The sequence below is a fragment of the Coregonus clupeaformis genome, chromosome 21 (genome assembly GCF_020615455.1).
Source record: "Coregonus clupeaformis isolate EN_2021a chromosome 21, ASM2061545v1, whole genome shotgun sequence".
NCBI classification, from domain to species: Eukaryota; Metazoa; Chordata; class Actinopteri; order Salmoniformes; family Salmonidae; genus Coregonus; species Coregonus clupeaformis.
In genome coordinates, this window is record NC_059212.1 from 25,506,902 (window position 1) to 25,521,655 (window position 14,754).

At 43.0% G+C, this 14,754-nt stretch overlaps 1 protein-coding gene across 1 annotated transcript in view; it reads left to right on the top strand.

Moving 5' to 3' along the window:
- LOC121535150 (glypican-1) overlaps positions 1 to 12,649 on the top strand; it is a 148,857-nt gene extending 136,208 nt beyond the window's left edge. Inside the window, exons 6-11 of the mRNA XM_041841920.2 lie at positions 5,536 to 5,701; positions 5,817 to 5,947; positions 8,272 to 8,397; positions 10,340 to 10,473; positions 10,963 to 11,138; positions 12,432 to 12,649. Of these exons, the coding sequence (XP_041697854.1) occupies positions 5,536 to 5,701; positions 5,817 to 5,947; positions 8,272 to 8,397; positions 10,340 to 10,473; positions 10,963 to 11,138; positions 12,432 to 12,640 (942 nt within the window). The 3' untranslated portion in view covers positions 12,641 to 12,649. The remainder of the gene's footprint in view (positions 1 to 5,535; positions 5,702 to 5,816; positions 5,948 to 8,271; positions 8,398 to 10,339; positions 10,474 to 10,962; positions 11,139 to 12,431) is intronic.
- The last annotated feature ends 2,105 nt before the right edge of the window (positions 12,650 to 14,754 follow it).

Genomic DNA, 14,754 nt, shown 5'->3' on the forward strand with positions numbered 1-14,754 from the left:
CAGAGGCAACGAGTGTCAGCTGGTTGTCTCTGATTGGGAGCCATATTTAACTGTCTGTCTTTCACTTTGTGTTGGTGGTTTCTTGTTCTTATTTGGTTTGTGTTAAACCGTAGACATCACGTTATCGTCCGTTGTTTTGATCGTGTGATCATTCTATTAATAAATATGTACGCATTCAACGCTGCGCCTTGGTCTCTCCCTGACGATCGTGACAGAAGAAACCACCAGAACTGGACCAAGCAGCCTAGTGAGGAGCAGAGTGGGTGGACTTGGCAACAGTGGAGGCAGAGCTTCGACTGGGTCAAGCCGAATGAGGAGCTGAATGGCGGAGATTGGAAGCAGAAGAGCGAGAGTTGGGCGAGAATTATCGAGGCCTGGCCCACGGGGAAGAGAGACTCCCAGAAAATTTTTAGGGGGGGGCTCACGACGTCGGACCAGCAGGAGGCCGCGATAGAGCGGTCCAGCGGGTTGCCAGAGGAGGCCGCCAGGTTACGGGGGCCACTGGTCGAAGAGGGGATGGAGGATGTAGAGGCACGGCGAGAGGTACTGGCGTGTGTTGCCAGTCCGGTCCGGCCCGTTCCAGATCCCGGTGTAGGGCCAGTGGTGTGTGTCCCCAGTATGGTCCGGTCCATTCCTGCTCCCCGCACCAAGTCTGTGGTGCGTTTCGTCAGCCCTGTCCGGCCCGTTCCTGCTCTCCGCACCAAGTCTGTGGTGCGCGTCGCCAGCCCAGTCCGGTCCATCCAAGCTCCCCGCACCAAGTCAGTGGTGCGCTTCGTCAGCCCGGTCCGGCCCGCTCCTGCTCCCCGCACCAAGTCAGTGGTGCGTTTCGTCAGCCCGGCTCGGTCCGCTCCTGCTCCCCACACCAAGCCAGTGGTGTGCGTCGTCGGTCCGGCACGGCCCGTGCCTGTTCCACTGGTGCCTGGTCCGGCACCGGTCAGATGCGTTACGCCGGAGCTAGAGCAATCCGCTCCATCAGTGTGCAGTCCAGCTCCGGCCAGCGGGGCCAGACCGGACCAGGGGTACTTTGGGGGGTTGGAGAGGGAGTGGGGATCAGGCCCGGAGCCGGATCTGCCGCCAAGGCGCAGTGCCCACCCGGTCCCTCCCCTGTGGTATTTAGTTGGCGCGGTCGGAGTCCGCGCCTTTAGGGGGGGGTACTGTCACGCCCTGGCTCTGGGGACACTGTTATGTTGAGCCAGGGTGTGTAATTCTATGTTTGTATTTCTATGTTGGCCTGAGTGACTCCCAATCAGAGGCAACGAGTGTCAGCTGGTTGTCTCTGATTGGGAGCCATATTTAACTGTCTGTCTTTCACTTTGTGTTGGTGGTTTCTTGTTCTTATTTGGTTTGTGTTAAACCGTAGACATCACGTTATCGTCCGTTGTTTTGATCGTGTGATCATTCTATTAATAAATATGTACGCATTCAACGCTGCGCCTTGGTCTCTCCCTGACGATCGTGACACTTTGTGTCTACTCCCTATCTTTAGTTCTTAATGTTCTGTCTCCCGTCTCTCTGTTTGCTTTCTGAAACTTTATTATTTTCGACTCTTTTCTTCAGGCTCCATATATGTCTTTCCACCAAATTCTCTCTCTCTCTCTCTCTCTCTGTCTCTGTCTCTCTCTCTCAGAGATGTGAAAAACAGTGATTGTCTGACTCATTCTCTTGCCTAACGAGTGGAGGAGAAAAGGATTAAAGGAGGAGAGGAGGGTGGACGCAGGGGCGTGCTGTAGAGTCATGATGTGAAACAAACACTATTTTATATAATCACCATAACCCTGCAATCCCATTGATTCATATAGACTTTTTCCTAATCAATAAATATTCACTGCCTGCTGTCAACATCAATATCATCAACAGTCTATGTATGTAAAGCGAACGGTCTCCTGGTACGATATCAATAGCAGGTTAACAATCACATTATAATTAGTATATAAAGAACCTGACCTAGCTTATCAGTGCCATCACTGTCAGGCATCATTAGAGGAAGAGGCTTCTGTCGGTGGTCCTGAGACCATGTTCATTTGTCTTTGACTTTGGATACCGTTAGCTACAGTCTGTATGTTTCTGCTAACTAGGCTTTGTCTGACTTTGGTATGACAAGGGTGGTAGTTTCCAGGAAAAGCATCACACTGCCCCAGATGTCAGCTAAGAGGAGTTTGATATTCCGAGCTGAGCTCTCAGTCTCTCTCTCTCTCTCACACACATACACACACACACTTATACTGGAGTTTTGTATGCGTAGCCGGGGCTCTCTTGCGAGCAGGGCTTACTGGTATTAACCCAGTTTCAGTTTTAATGCACCAAGGCCCTTTCCTGAGGGAACAGCCCAGTGGGATATATAGAGAGAGAGAGAGACAGAAGAGAAGAAGGATGGAGGGATCTGAGGAAAGTGAAGACAAATGTGTCATGCAGGGGGAAAAAATGCAAATTCTCTCGGACGATCGGTTTCCACAGTAACCAGGCCGAATAAAACCTAAAAGCGTGGCGCTAGCGTAAAAGGATGGCCATGGGATCCCCCACTGTGTTGTGTGTGTGTCGTTTGTTTGCCCATTACCAAGGAAACTCACGCGTTCACAGGATCTTAAGCTGTTCTTCCTTCCACATATCTCAGGACCCATGATAGTGAATGACGATAATGGCCGTATTGCTATTGTCAATGGAACTATTGTAGTAGTGGCAGAGGCCGTTGGAGTAGAGGCCGTTGGAATGGCAGGGATAGTCATTGAAGGGCCTACTACACTTCTATCAGTCTTGTTTGTCATTGGAACATGTTCTATTGCTCATAGAGATGTTGGAACGTCCAAGGCTTTGTATAAAAATAAAACCATAAGAACTCACAAGGACATTCATTTCATGATAGAAGGGAAACGTGTCGGTTTTGTATTTAGCCTGGATGCCAGGCTGTTTCTGCTTCTGATTTGTCAATGCTCACAGGGGCATTTGTGTTTCCTACACCATGTAAGGTACCTCATATGGGCATACTGAATGCATTATTACTGAGAGGTATTTATGATGTACACTGAGTATACAAAAAATTAGGAACACCTGCTCTTTCCATGACATAGACTGACCAGGTGAATCCAGGTGAAAGCTATGATCCCTTACTGATGTCACCTGTTAAATCCACTTCAATCAGTTTAGATGAAGGGGAAGAGAAAAGTTAAAGAAGGATTTTTAAGCCTTGAGACAATTGAGACATGGATTGGGTATGTGTGCCATAAGGGCAAGACAAAATATTTAAGTGCCTTTGAACGGGATATGGTAGTAGGTGCCAGGCGTACTAGATTGTGTCAAGAACTGCAACGCTGCTGGGTTTTTCAAGCTCAACAGTTTCCTGTGTGCATCAACAATGGTCCACCACCCAAAGGACATCCAGCCAACTTGACACTTCTGTGGGAATTATTGGAGTCAACATGGCCCAGCATCCCTGTGGAACGCTTTCGACACCTTGTAGAGTCCATGCCCTGACCAACTGAGGCTGTTCTGATGGGAAAAGGGGGTGCAACTCAATATTAGGAAGGTGTTTCTAATGTTTTGTACACTCAGTGTCTGATATTGTAGCGAACGGTGGGGCAGGGAAGCGAACCCGGGTCGCTGGCATGATTGATTTATTGGAAAAAAACATGCACTGAGTGCAATCCTTAAAAATATGTTATATATATTTTTGAACAATACAAAACATACACATCCAAACGACAACATACTGACGCACACAAATATCCACAACATCACCCCTGCACAGAACCACCTGCTCACACCCCCATCTCCAGCGCCCGTATCACTCTCCGCCACATGGCCTCAAACTGCACCATTTAGATATTAAAGCATTTAACCTTTCCATTGTGTTAACAATGGAGGATTGGTTGATTTCCAGTATTTAAGTATACGTTTTTTCAAGGTGATTGATGAGAAAAGTATCGTCCAACCCATCGGGTATCTCACTACACCCTCCTTTGCCATGTCTTGAAATATGCAGATGGTTTAAAGTACATTTACATTGTGATACCAACTTTCTAACTCTGCCCATAACGTTTTGATTTTATAGCATTCCCAGAAGGCAGGGATTATTGAGTCATTGTTAGTTTCACACTTAAGACATGACTGTGCCGTTGTGCTATAGAATTTGTGAATTCTGCCTTGTGTAATAAATTAGTTTATACTGGCTTAAGCATACATTTTTGTTAACCGTAATTTTGTTAGTCATGTTCCAACATTCCCTCCATTTTGTGCCAATATCAGTTATTTTTCAATCTTAGTTCCAGAAGTTTATATAGGCTCCGTTGGATAGGATCTCTGCAAGGTTTTGTGTATCTTCCCTATCATATGAATATCATTTTCTGACTCAAATAGGATTCCCTCAAGATTGCTCTGATTTTCCAAAATATTTAAAATAGAAATGTCTTGATATGAAACTTTTAAGTTGCATTGATTTGAAAATATGAACATTGGTCAGTCCAACATTGCTTTTTAATTCTGTCATGGAAAGAAAGGTATTTCCTAATACCAAGTAATTTATGCTTTCTATGCCTTTAGTCTTCCATGTGGACCAATTTATCTGTGAATTCTGAAAAGCTATCCAATTATTGTTCCATAGGGTTGTGTTTTTGAGGGAGTGATATTGGTTATTGTAGAATATGTTTCATTTTCTTCCATATTGTTATAGTGTTCTTAACTATGAAGAAGTTAAGGTTCTTAGCTTTATCTTTAGAAAATAAACACGTAAAACGATTCTAGGGATGAGCATGTGCATCTTCAATATGTACCCATTGTTCCTCTTTAGTGCATTTAACTACCGTATATGTCGGAAGTAAAAGCCCTGGGTGGCGAGTTTCCAAGTCTGGAAGGTTAAAACCACCCTCTGACTTAGGACTAAATAAAAACGTTCCTTTTTATTCTATGACTTTTATTTGCCCATAGTCTGTTATGACCGAGTATACTTTTAAAAAAATGTATTCAGTGGGGTAATTAGTATTACCGAGAATAAATCTAAAAACTTTGGGAGCCATGCCATTCTGAAGAGGTTTATTCTACCTGTAAGATTTATGGGAAGATTGTTTCATCTAATTATTGTTCCATTTAATTAGATATTCTTTCATATTGTTGAGTAATGGGATAAAGTTATCTTTATGTATTTGTTGTTTGTTGTCACTTATTAAGCATCATAAGTATTTTATATTTTTTGTGGTCCAGATAAGGATTGCTGTAGAACAGGAGTTATTATTTACATATTTCCTATAGCTATTATTTCATTTTTGTCCACGTAAATGTTTAATCCTGAGATTTGAGTATTACATTATTTTTTTAGCAAGGGCGGCATTGAGTTTTCAGTCTTCCTGGACTCCTTGGAAACATTCTACATCAATAAATCTATAGCAAATCAAATGAAATCAAAGTGTATTGGTCGAGAACACAGTTTAGCAGATGTTATAGCGGGTACAGCAAAATGCTTGTTACTAGCTCCTAACAGGGCAGTTAAAGGTCAAGGATCTCTCAAATATAGTTATAATCTGTTTTGTTGTGTGTTTCTTCTCCCAGGTGCCCCTGAGCCCAGAGTGCATGCGTGCCATCATGAAGATGACATACTGTCCCCACTGCCGTGGCGTGCCCTCTGCCAGGCCCTGTGCCAACTACTGTGCCAACGTGCTGAAGGGCTGCCTCGCCAACCAGGCCGACCTGGACACAGAGTGGAGGAACCTGGCTGGTGAGACATATAAACACACAAGCACGACACACACTCATACATTTGCACACTAATTTCATTTAATGCCTATAAGCATGCATTCACATTTTAATATTGTATTCCCCCGTCTCTGTAGATGCCATGCTGCAGGTGGCTAACAGGTTTGAGGGTGCATCCAGTGTGAATGTGGTGGTCCTCTCTCTCCCCAAGCGCATCTCAGAGGCTATCACCACCATGATGGACAACATAGACACCTTTAACACCAAGGTCAGTACAGCACACACACACACACACACACACTCACAGATATGCTACCGCCAGTACGCACTTTATAATATTATTGTCATGCCCTGGCCTACAGAACTCTAGCTAGTTTGGTCAGGGTGTGAATATTCTAGATTTGTATTTCTATGTTGACCGGTGTGGTTCCCAATCAGAGGCAGCTGTCGCTCATTGTCTCTGATTGGGAATCATACTTAGGCAGCCTTTTGGCATGGTCTAGTTGTGGGTTCTTGTTCCGTGCAAGGTTTGTTGTGTTGTACCTTTGGACTTCACGTTTCGTTTCCTTTGTTGTTTTGTTGAGTGTTTATCGTTAAATAAACATGTACGCATATCACGCTGCACCTTGGTCCGACACTTCTTTAAACGAACATGACAATTATTACCGATCACACTGACACGGTGTTGATCAGGCCTCAAAGCCATATCACATATTTATACCCTGATGTTGAATACCTGTGCTGATTTAATGTTCCACATACCTGAAGAGGGACTCATAACACAGTCTCAAGGCCAACCATTAACTTCAACTTTTATGTGCCCGTTAAAAAGCATAAGGAGCCATGAAATCTTTATTTTTTGTTTAGTGAAGGTGGAAAAATATGTAAATAGTGTCGGGGAACAAAGGCTTCCCTGTGCTGCGCTGGTGTCGAGGCCAGAGCTGGCCTGAGGCTCTGCCATGACCTGGCAGACTAGCCTTCACAACACCAGATTACAATCAGATTACAATCAGATTACCAAAAAAAAAAAAAAAAAAACTATCAGATTACACGATTCTAACCTTAACCACTAGGGAGGAAACCAACTGACCTGAGATCAGTGTCTAGGGACAGCTTCACCTGCTTATTGACAGTCTTCTATAGATGATGTATAGGCCTATATGTCCTACCAGGTTTAGGAAGTCAGTTTGATTCATAAAGTGTTTCAACATGCAACTACTGCTATTGCAGCTGCTGTGGTTTCATTAGTTATCGTGTGTCAAAAGAGTTACAGTTGACGGTTTACAGTTAGGATTGGGAGTAGGACAAATTTGTTCTACATCTGTGAGTAGGGGCACCTTCTACCTCAGGTTGGTACCATAGATCATAGATGTGTGTGTTTGCGTGTGTGTTTACGTGTTTATGTGTTTTATAGAACAGTTATTTATGCAGGAGAGGTAGAGAGCCTCGGAGCTATCCAAAACAGACTAAACAAGAGGACAGCTTCACTTAAGTCTGAAGGAGCATAGGAGGTGTGTGTTCTTGGCATTGAAATGATCTTAGGTTACAAGATGATAATAATAATAATAATAATAATATGCCATTTAGCAGACGCTTTTATCCAAAGCGACTTACAGTCATGCGTGCGTACATTTTTTTGTGTATGGGTGGTCCCGGGGATCGAACCCACTACCTTGGCGTTACAAGCGCCGTGCTCTACCAGCTGAGCTACAGAGGATGTCATATCTGAGTCCTCTGGCATTGTAAGTAGTGCTAACTACTGTAAGCGGTGCTAAGTAGTGCTAGTAGTGCTAACTACTGTAAGTGGTGCTAGGTAGTACTAGTAGTGCTAACTACTGTAATTAGTGCTAGTATTGCTAGTACTACTAACTACTATAAGTAGTGCTAGTAGTGCTACCTACTGTAAGTAGTGCTAGTAGTTCTAACTACTGTAAGTAATGCTAGTAATGCAAACTACTGTAAGTAGTTCTAAGTAGTGCTAGTAGTGCTAACTACTGTAAGTAGTGCTAAGTAGTGCTAGTAGTGCTAGTAGTGCTAACTACTGTAAGTAATGCTAGTAGTGCTAACTACTGTAAGTAATGCTAGTAGTGCTAGTAGTGCTAACTACTGTAAGTAGTGCTAAGTAGTGCTAGTAGTGCTAACTACTGTAAGTAATGCTAGTAGTGCTAACTACTGTAAGTAGAGCTAAGTAGTGCTAGTAGTGTTAACTACTGTAAGTGGTGCTAAGTAGTACTAGTAGTTTTAACTACGGTAAGTGTTGAGTATTTGTGTTGTGTGAGATGTCAAGGAGATCGCACACAATTCTGTATTGTTCCGTCATGTATAAGGTTGCTAAGTACTGGGTTTAAAGTGTTCTATTCAGAAGGTGACATTTCAATACCGGAGAGTAAGAGTTTATAGGGCAAAGTTTCGTTACGATGCTGAAGGTTTCAATTTCAGTAACATGTTTTCTGAAGCTGTTGATCCGATTGGGGCAAGAGGTTAAATTCAACTGTCATTTTCTAGTTTTTGTCCCTAAATATTCAACTTAATATTTTCTCACTTTCTCTCCTTCTTACTCCCCCCTCTCGCTCCTGTTCTCTTTATCCTCAGGTGTTTCAGGCCTGTGGGAACCTGAGGGAAGGAGGAACCAGCAGCACCGGGTTGGAGGACGTGAAGAAGAGGGGGAAGGTTACAGTGCAGGACAGCCCAACCTCTGCGGCCAGACTGGAGAAACTGGTCAGTGTTGCTATCGATAGCATTCTCTCTCTCTCTCTCTCTCTCTCTCTCTCTCTCTCTCTCTCTCTCTCTCTCTCTCTCTCTCTCTCTCTCTCTCTCTCTCTCTCTCTCTCTCTCTCTCTCTCTGCCGCTCTCATTTCAATTCAATTCAATTAAATTTCAATTAAGGGCTTTATTGGCATGGGAAACGTATGTTAACATTGCCAAATCAAGTGCAGTAGATAGTAAACAAAACTGAAAGAAACAATAAATATTAACAGTAAACATTACACTCAGAAGTTCCAAAAGAATAAAGACATTTCAAATGTCATATTATGTATATATACAGTGTTGTAACAATGTGCAAATAGTTAAAGTACAAATGAGAAAATAAATAAATAAACATAAGTATGGGTTTTATTTACAATGGTGTTTGTACTTCACTGGTTGCCCTTTTCTTGTGGCAACAGGTCACAAATCTTGCAGCTGTGATGGCACACTGTGGTTTTTCACCCAGTAGATAAGGGAGTTTATCAAAATTGGGTTTGTTTTCGAATTATTTGTGGATCGCTGTAATCTGAGGGAAATATGTTTCTCTAATATGGTCATACATTTGGCAGGAGGTTACGAAGTGCAGCTCAGTTTCCACCTCATTTTGTGGGCAGTGTGCACATATTCTATCTTCTCTTGAGAGCCAGGTCTGCCTACGGCGGCCTTTCTCAATGGCAAGGCTATGCTCACTGAGTCTGTACATATTCAATGCTTTCCTTAAGTTTGGGTCAGTCACAGTGGTCAGGTATTCTGCCACTGTGTATTCTCTGTTTAGAGCCAAATAGCATTCTAGTTTGCTCTGTTTTTTTGTTTGTTCTTTCCAATTTGTCAAGTAATTCTCTTTTTGTTTTCTCATGATTTGGTTGGGCCTAATTGTGTTGTTGTTGTTGTCATGGGGCTCTGTGGGGTCTGTTTGTGTTTGTGAACAGAGCCCTAGGACCAGCTTACTTAGGGGACTCTTCTCCAAGTTCATCTCTCTGTAGGTGATGGCTTTGTTATGGAAGGTTTGGGAATCGCTTCCTTTTAAGTGGTTCTAGAATTTAACGGCTCTTTTCTGGATTTTGATAATTAGCGGGTATTGGACTAATTCTGCTCTGCATGCATTATTTTGTGTTTTTCGTTGTACACTGAGGATATTTTTGCAGAATTCTGCATGCAGAGTCTCAATTTGGTGTTTGTCCCATTTTGTGAATTCTTGGTTGGTGATTTCTCTCTCTCTCTCTCTCTCTCTCTCTCTCTCTCTCTCTCTCTCTCTCTCTCTCTCTCTCTCTCTCTCTCTCTCTCTCTCTCTCTCTCTCTCTCTCTCTCTCTGTCCTGCTCTCTCTCTCTCTCTCTCTCTCTCTCTGTCCTGCTCTCTCTCTCTCTCTCTCTCTCTGTCCTGCTCTCTCTCTCTCTCTCTCTCTCTCTCTCTCTCTCTCTCTCTCTCTCTCTCTCTCTCTCTCTCTCTCTGCCGCTCTCATCTCTCTCTCTCTCTCGCTGCCTCTCTCATTTCTCAGTCACTTGAGATATGATACTGTTTCTGTTTAGTCATGTTTATTCATACTTTGTGAAGAATGCATAAATAGCAAAGCTACAGTCAAGAATGCAGTGAGTCAGAAGCATATGAAATGTGAGGGAATGGAAACAAACATCATTGTTTTCCAACAATAAATACACTGTTTGTTGTTGTTTGTTTGTTGCTCATACAGATGCTGTCTGCTGAAAGTGTAAATGCTTGAACAAACTTCATATTGAATAGCTTTTAATAGTAGTTTCCAGTACACAGGTTGTATTCAAAAGGCACCAAACAAAAGAAAAGGGACTGGAACAGGGAGGGACTACCTGAACTTGTCCAATAAGAAATGCGTTTTCATTTTCCATTGCAAAACGTTTTGCTACTGTATGTACTAATTAATAATGTCATGGTCCCCAGGTGTCTGACGTGTCGAGAAGGCTGAGGGACATTCAGCCCTACTGGGTCTCGTTACCCAGCACCCTCTGCAGTGACAGGGTGGCCTCCAGGGCCCAGGCCGACGACAAGTGCTGGAACGGGATGGCCCGTGCCAGGTAAGACCCTAAACCATGTCTGTGTGTGTTTGTTTGCAAGCATGCCAAATGTGTGTGTATACAGTAGATCAAATCAAATCAAATCAAATTTTAGTGGTCACATACACATATTTAGCAGATGTTATTGCGGGTGTAGCGAAATGCTTGTGTTCCTAGCTCCGACAGTGCAGTAGTATCTAACAATTCACAACAATACACAAATCTGAAAGTAAAATAATGGAATTAAGGAATATATCAATATAAATATTAGGACAAGCAATGTTGGAGAGGCATTGACTAAATACAGTAGAATAGAATAGAATATAGTATATGCATATGAGATGAGTAAAGCAGTATATAAACATTATTAAATGCATGTGAGTGTGTGTGTGTGTATACGTGTGAGTGAGTGTGCATGCTTTCGTGTGTCTCTGCGTTTGTGCATGCATGCATGTGTGAGTGTGTGTGTATTTGAGGGCCCCCCAGTCACCCTCTCTCCTTGTCTCCCAGGTACCTTCCAGAGGTGATGGGTGACGGCCTGGCTAGTCAGATCAACAACCCTGAGGTAGAGATCGACATCACCAAGCCAGACATGACTATACGCCAACAGATCATGCAGCTCAAGATCATGACCAACCGCCTCAGGAACGCTTTCAATGGCAACGATGTGGACTTTCAGGACACCAGTGAGTACAGACCTAGGATCAGCTAATCGTATGTGAATACTGATTCCAACCACAGGAGGAATATCACAAAACTGACCTTGGATCAGAGTTCAGGTGCAACGTCATCCTACTCCTGAAGGCCAAAGCTGTGTGGAGTTCAGAGAGGTCTCCCTCATGGTCAAAACACTATGAAAGAATTTGTGTCATGTTGACATCATATGACTACTGGAAATATTTGATATGTTGTTTTAATTGTCTCCAGCTTGTTGTTTTGCATTGCGAATAAATTGTCCCTTTTATAGCGATTATGAAACCAATTTTTCTACATGATAAAGGAGGCCTAGAGAAAGAGAGAATATTTAACAAGCCTATAATCAGTGAAGAGTTAACTCACTTTCCTACTTCTGTGACGTTTGTTTGATTTAAATAGACAGCGCTATTTCAGTTTTTATAGGATTGAGCTGGAATTAAGTTACGGAGAAAAGATCTTGGCCTTAATTGTGATGCCATTTCTAATAATTGAGGTCAGAATTTTGTGCTGCATTATCTAAGTCTTATGTCCTTATATCTGGGGCTTGAACATTTTACATTTTAGTCATTTAGCAGACGCTCTTATCCAGAGCGACTTACAGTTAGTGAGTGCATACATTCCCCCCCCCCCCGTGGGAAACAAACCCACAACCCTGTTGCAAGCGCCATGCTCTACCAACTGAGCTACAGGGGACTGAGTGCCCTCTTCCTGCTTCTGAGGTGTCCATCAAATGCCTGATTTAAATGCTGTTTGTAGTTACTAGGAATTATAACGGGATAAGCTATTTGAGAATATATGTCTTCATTTTGGGAGTCCAGCCAATTAAGTATTGTAAATGTACAAAGAGGGCTGCAAATGGAAAAGCACTTTTCACCCAGCAGAGCTTGCATGTATTATCCACTCTTCAAAGAGCAATTCCACCACTTTTGAACCTCATTTTCATTATCTCCATTATAAGACCAGTGTCTACATACAGTATGTGAAAACGGCGCATTTATATGTTCTGTGGTTAAAAAGATAAGAAAGGTCCTTAAAAGGTACTTCTCAATGACATCAGAGTAGGACTAAAAGTAAAAACAGGGATTTTCTAAACCTGCAACGAGTTTCTTCATATGTAGACACTGGTATGGTGCTGGAGATCATGAATATAAGGTTGAAAAGTGGTGGAATTGCCCTTTCGACTTAGTACTTACTGGCACGTAAGGCAGAGACATTTTCTTGCTATACCATACAGATCAGATTCTTTCTCTAAAAACGTATTTGTTTTTCTTCTCTGTCCCCAGGTGATGATGTCAGTGGTTCAGGAAGTGGGATGTGCGCTGACGATAACTGTGCCCGGGGCCCACGCCTCATGGCCCCCAGCACAGACAGACCCAAACTCTATGCCTACCCACCGGAGAACAAGAAGGTTGTGAAAGCCTCAGCCAACCACAATCTCCCCATCATCACTCTCTACCTGCTCTCATTGGTCACGTTGTTGCTCCGCCGATAATTGACACAGCATTCCAGGGGATTCCACCAATCGGGACTGAGTTTGGTACATGGGGGGCAGGACGAGGGGTGGGAGGAGAGGAGAAGACGTCGGGGGTTTACCTAGTTAATAAAACAAAAATAAGGAAAAATACTTCCCTTTGGTCTCGGATCAGAACAAAAATGGAGGAATGAGTATTATATTATTCATAGATTTCTGGGTTCTGTTCTTGTCTTTTATTTTACGTATACGGCACCACTACAGCTGGTCTTTTCACATTTTTCTTTTGTTGTGTTTTCTGGTGTTTGGGTGCTCTGAGATATCTGTACCTAAGACATGTTAAGAGTCTATCTATAGACCATAGCGATAGAGGATGTACGTTTTGGTTGACGCTGTGTAGGGGGGACTTTTCAGTCACGCTGAGACAAATGTTTGTTTTCCCAGTCATTTAAACAGTCTTTATGTCTGAGGACATTATTTATTAAAAACAGAATATAACACCCCCTGGAGCGTCTTTGGGCGAAAAAGTACTTCTACCCCAAACTCAAATAAAATAAACGATTGATGAGTTTTAAGGAGGATAATCTGGCCCCGGGGGTTTCGGTAAGACCCTTTATTGATGAGTTTTAAGGAGGATAACCTGGCCCCGGGGGTTTCGGTAAGACCCTGTATTGATGAGTTTTAAGGAGGATAACCTGGCCCCGGGAGTTTCGGTAAGACCCTGAAAACCTTTTAGCATTAAACCCACACAACATCATATGGCACAACAGTGAGAAAATGAAAGCGCTTCGCATCAGCAGTTTTTTATTCTGCTTGGTAATGTAAGCTGTAATAATAGTCGTGATCATATTCACAAAGACAGGATCCTCTGCTGTGGAAGTAACATGACCCTTCCATCCCTCTATCCCTCTTTCCTTCCATCCCTCCACTCCTCCTTCCATCTTTCCCAAAGCAGATCTGTTTCTCTAGGCTTTGTTGGATTGGGGAATTTGTTGGAAACATAAAGCACATTTGTGTCAATGTGACCACATTAGTCCTCAGTATTGACACTATATTGACAGTATATGGTAGAACCTATATTTGGGTTGAAGTTTGTGCTCTACCTTACAGGAAGAAGGGGAACTAGGAGAGGGCTGTGTGTGTACTGATATCCCATTTGTTCTGTCTTCAGATAATGGAGCTCAGTTATCATTATAATGTGTTACATTCTAGCTAATGACTGAGATGTTATGGTACCTATGACCAATACTTTCAGACAGAGCCAGCCAGCTACAGTGGAGGGGTTTTACATACTGCACTCGAACCACTTGTTGTAAAGCAGACTGTGTACATGTCTGACAGACCGCTTCTTTGCTGGGACTAGTTGACTTAGGGATTGGAATTCTGTGATGATGACTCAAATAGCTCTTTCTCTCCCTCCTCACCTCTTTCTCGTGTTTGTCTCGACCACCTCTCTCTGTCTTTCTATTGCATTCTCCCACCTCCCTCCATCCCCGACCTCATTCTCTTTCTTCTTCCTCACACTGCCCCTCTCTTTTATCTCTCCCTCCCAGGCTAGTCTTCATGGTATACTATTCATTTGTTATTATGACCTTCAGTGTTCTCCAATGCTTTTACATGACATCGTGGCTTCATGACAATGACACAGTGCTTCATTATACTGCAAAAGTATGTGTGCGCATGATAAAAAAGGTCTCTTTGGGCTTATTCAACAAGATGGAAACAGATAGAAACATTTTGCATATATAACTGATTCCATGTTTTACTCCACATGATATTGAAAGCATTGTCTCTTGAACAGCAATAGATTTCTACACAATGCTGTGGACATTTCCATTAGACTGAATAGGTCCCCTGAGGGTCAGATGGAGATGTTTTGATACTGTCTGTGCTCGTCAGTAGCCAACATCGAAAGTGCAATGAATGAGGAGATTGGGGAGAGTTAGGGCTCCAGAGATATGGTCATATACTATAATTGAGGTCTTCAGTCTATGGCTGTACACTAGAACTGAGGAAGCGAAGCGACACGTCCACTAGGCCTATACTTCGGTTTCTGAGGCAGAAAATGCTGAAAATTCAAGAGGAACACACAGGAAATAACATGACCCCATTCAGAACCATAGAGTTCAGAGCAC